The sequence below is a fragment of the Saccopteryx bilineata genome, chromosome 2 (assembly GCF_036850765.1).
Source record: "Saccopteryx bilineata isolate mSacBil1 chromosome 2, mSacBil1_pri_phased_curated, whole genome shotgun sequence".
In the NCBI taxonomy this organism is placed as follows: Eukaryota; Metazoa; Chordata; class Mammalia; order Chiroptera; family Emballonuridae; genus Saccopteryx; species Saccopteryx bilineata.
The window spans coordinates 12,431,882-12,436,681 of NC_089491.1; the positions used below are offsets into that span (position 1 = coordinate 12,431,882).

At 38.2% G+C, this 4,800-nt stretch overlaps 1 protein-coding gene across 1 annotated transcript; it reads right to left on the reverse strand.

Annotated features, from left to right (window-relative positions):
* Positions 1-971: 971 nt before the first annotated feature.
* LOC136322736 (olfactory receptor 1L4-like) lies at positions 972-2,000 on the reverse strand. The gene is given in 2 exon segments (XM_066254640.1): positions 972-1,795; positions 1,798-2,000. Coding segments are annotated over 2 exon segments (933 nt in total). The 5' UTR covers positions 1,907-2,000.
* Between the last annotated feature and the right edge of the window lie 2,800 nt (positions 2,001-4,800).

A 4,800-nucleotide genomic window follows, 5' to 3' on the forward strand; every position in this document is an offset into this window, starting at 1 on the left:
AGTCACTTCTGAACCTGAGTATTTGTCAGAGTCTTTCTTAGCTTCTGACAGAGTGATGATTCATTACAATGGTGACTGCTCCACCAGCTTTGGTCTCTGAGTGTGTAAAACAAGCAGCTTTATACTTTTTTTTATGGTGGACATACACTGAAAAGGAATAAACCTTTTCAGTGTGAAAAAAAGCTCATGTTCAACTCAAAACATAAATTTGAAGTGTAGGATAGGACCAAACCAAGGGTATGGGCGAGGGGAGGGAAGGCAATAGTGAAAGAAGACGTGAGATGTTGCAAAAAAGAAAGAGGGTGTCCCTTCCCCTCTCCTCCGGAGAATGACTCCAGCATTTAGCTGGCAGTACACACCTTTTCATACATGTATGAGACTGATAGTCCTTTTTGGGTAAGAAAAAGTGGAGATGGGGAGGGCCCTTCTGGAGGCTTCCAATGATTTTTGAGATTATTTTCACTCAAACACATTCCATGTGTCCATTGCCTCTACCTGCTTGGGTGATTTTCATTGATTGAAATGCTCTGCCCATTTTCTCATCTAATGAACCTTCATATGTCAAAATTCAACCCAGCCTTAAGGACAAGCTCAGGTCATTGCTCAAAAAGTCTTTGCCAAATCCCAACCAAATCCATGTAATTTCTATTTCTAAAAAAACAAATTGAACTTTGTAATTCCTTGAGGACAAGCTGATGTCAAACTATAGAAGACATATTTGGAGATAGCTTTATTCCACCATCTGTGGGGAGGACACTGTTTTCCTGAAATCTGAATTCTTAGCTGTACCTAGTCTGGGATTAAACATATATTTGGTCAAGTTCGAATGTTCTAGATCCCAGGACAATGCTCTTACTGTTATTCAATACCACCTTGTCATGACCTTTATGGGTGTCATGTGAAAAATAGGAGCATAACTGATCATCTCTTAGGTCATCTCCCAATTAAGACATTCCATCATGTTGTTCTTTCTATGAGTGTATTCTGTTCCTTAACTTCCTTAAACCCCTTTTCATAGCTTTGTTCCTAAGGCTATAGATAAAAGGGTTCAGCATGGGTGTCACTACTGTGTACATAATTGTGACTACCCGGTCCTTCACCACTGAGTACATGGTCAAGGGCCTAAAATAGATGTAGATGACACTCCCATAGAACAAGACTACCACAGTGAGGTGGGAGCCACAGGTCGAGAAGGCCTTCCACTTCCCGGCTACAGAGGGGATTCTGAGGACAGTGACAATGATCTGCAAGTAGGAGAAGAGAATGCACAGGAAGGGTGTCACAATAACTGCTAGGGTCTCGGTCATTATGACAACCTGGCTGGAGGAAGTGTCAGAGCAGGATAGCTTTAGCACAGGCTGGGTGTCACAGAAAAAATGCTTAATGACATGTGAGGCACAGAAAGATAGGCGGGATATGAGTAGCACATGGAGCAGGGAGTGTAGGTGGGAGATGGTGCAAGAGCCCAGCAACATGAGGAGGCAGCGCTGTGCCTTCATAACCACATCATAATGGAAGGGGTTGCAGATGGCTACCAGCCAGTCTATGGCTATAGAGGCCAGCAGGTAGCTGTCGGTGTTGCCAAACGCCATGAAAAAGTACATCTGGACCAGGCAGCCCACGTAGGAGATAGACTTTGTCTCTGATTGTAAATTCACCAGCATGTTAGGCACAATGACTGTTGTGAAGCAGATATCCATAAAGGATAGGTTGCTGAGAAAAAAGTACATAGGGGTATGGAGCTGGGAGTCAGAGCAGATGACCAAGATGATGAGTACATTTCCCACCACAGTGCCAGGTACATGATGAAGAAGATGGCAAAGAGGGGTGTCTGCAGTTGAGGGTTGGAAGAGAGGTCCAGGAGGATGAAGCCTGAGGTGCCGCTGCTGTCGTTCTTTGTCTCCATGTCTTTTGTCTCCTGGACAGGGTTGGAGAAGCAGTGGGAGAGATCTGAAGGGCAATTTGATCAACACAGCTTCTTCCCTCACCTCCAGCCTATAAAAATGTCCACTGCTATTTTTTAGGACTTGAGAGATTATCAACTTCAAGAAACTATAGGGTAATAGGGAGTGAAATACCACTAGGGAAAAGTTTAAAAATTTCACGTTGCTTCTTAGATGAGAAACTAAAGGTTTTTTATGCATTCTTAGGACCTTCTATGTAGCCTAATTTGTCTGCATTTTTCTGTTCTATTTTTAAATATTCTTCTTAGGTTGTTTCTTGACCACCAACTCCTTAGCTACTTTTTTTTTTTTTAATTCCAGAGGAAGAGGCTGCTGGGTCCCACCTATAATCAAGATGCTTTCAAAGAAGAGTTTCAAATGAATGAGGTTCTCTCATTAAGATCCTCTTCTGATAGTTTCAGAGGTTGTTCGTGGTCATTGGGACAGGACAAAAGTGAGCATCAGATTTAATCAATGCTTTTTGGTATCCATGGATGTCAGACAAGAATTTTTAAATCTTCAGAGAAAGATCTACTTAATATATATTTAAATATTTCTGTTTGGCTAACATAATCTGGCCATTTAAATGATAAATTTTTGATTCATGGATGCCACTAAAAATAGGAATATTATAAGGAATAGCCTATGTTAATAAGGTTGATTATTTAAATATATTAATTTTCTGATTAAAAACCTATTAAGTCCTCATTCTAAACACTCAAAATAGCAGAATATAAAACTTTGAATAGAAAATTCTGGTTCCCACCAAAATCATGGAAAAGTTAATTCAAGATGGCCTCTGTTATCATTGTTGAGGTGCATTGCTCAGATGGTAGTCTAAACCGATGAAAAGGTAAAAATTATAGAAACAGGAAGCATACACATTTCATCAGATACAATTGTCATTGTTTTTAAGTGACTTCTATATCTAGAAAAGTTCTGATAATCATCTAAAGATTTTAAACCTGTGAAAATTTTACCAGTGGCCAGATACAAGATAAATATACAAAAACTAGAAAGCCCGGTGGTCATATGAAATGACCGCTGTTCTAGATATTATAAATTGTAATTAAAATGATTTGTGCAAAGGTGTCTGCTAATTCAAACTGAATTACCCAGGGCAGGCGGCAAGGACGCCCCTTTGCTTACTGCCCCACAGGGTTTCCCCCTTCTACTTGCTTAATTGCTTAAAGTAGAGTGCAATGAAGGAAACCACTGGCGGTACATTTCTTAAGAGCCACCTCTAGCTCAATAAATAAAGGTGATTTAAATAATAAAATGTTAATTCACATGTCAAAGATCTCTTTGTACACAACATTTCTTGTGTAGATCTTTCCATCATTTTTAAGCTCGCCTTGCAGAGGACCATCAATTATTTTTAATTTTACGTCTGTTCTTTCACGAACTCTTGAACAGGCAACATAAAGTTGACCGTGTCCAAATGCAGGCTCAGGTAAAAAAAATGCCAACACGCTTAAGCGTTTGGCCCTGAGACTTATTGATGGTCATAGCAAAGGCAAGTTTTACAGGAAATTGTCTACGTCTCAATTGGAACGGCAACCCTGTTTGAGATGGAGCCAAATCAATTCTTGGAATGACATGTATTTCACCTTTAGAGGAGCCAGTCAAAGACTTAGCTATTATGACATTATTTTTCAATTGGAGAACCTCTAGTCTTGTACCATTGCAAAGACCCCTTCTGGTGTTAAGATTTCTTAACAGCATAATAATTGCTCCAATCTTTAACCTCAATTTGTGAGGTGGCATGCCAGAAGGCGGGACTATTTGAATGCCATGGCAACTTCACCCCATTGGCTAGTACAGTTACGCAAGCAACCAATAAGCTATCAGCGACAAACAGACACTTAAGCCGCATATAATAAAGATATTATTCAATATTATGGAACAGTAGATAGTAGTGATTTGGAACTATCTCTAAGATATCTTTTTGGATAAAAATTCAAGTTGCGAGATATTATACACTGCTCACAAAAATAGGGGATATTTCAAAATGAATATGAAGTAATAATTTTTATAAGCAGTATATTTATGTAGTGTGCTTTCAGTGCTGTTACTCATTATATTTGCATATGTAAAGATATATTTTTATAAATAACAGTTTTCCTGTGGAACTTAAGAGACTTTATAACTCATGTTGAAAATTTACAGCTACACTAGAGTTGTGTATTATCTGTTTACTTAGGAAGTAGAAAATGAAAAATAGAAATAGAAAAGACCAGAAAAATAGAATTAAAATATTTTTAACTTTGTTCCTTGTTTGTGTCTTCTTGCCTTCAAATGTTGACACACAAAAAACTTTTATAATGTATGAAAATATACCTTCGAGGCCGGGAAGAAGTCTATTCATTTGCTGAACCTTAAAATTACAACAGCAGCTCTAATGAATTTCACAACCCAACCAAGTTCCTCTAAAGAGATCAGTGGTGTCAACCTTGGCTGTTCACTGAAATCATGTGAGAGCTTTAAAAACTACTGACCCCTAGGCCACATCTTAGAGGTTGGGATTGAATTATTCTGAGATGTGGTCCTTGGCATCAGGATCATCTTATATACTAAATATGTGGAGTAGGCTGAGAACCACTTCTTTGATAAAATAGACTTCATCATGAAGTTTTTGAATTAGGAGACCAAAAGGAATGGGGGAATTGATTTGTATGCCTCAAGGATATTAATGAAAAAATAAAATAAAAAAATCTCTGGCTATAGATGGTTTAAAAATCAGGAATACTACTAAGCCATAAAAAAGATACTGTCATTAACAACACCATGGATGGACTTTGAGAACATAAAGATAAATGAAACAACTCACAGAAAAATTTAAGAACTGTATAATTTC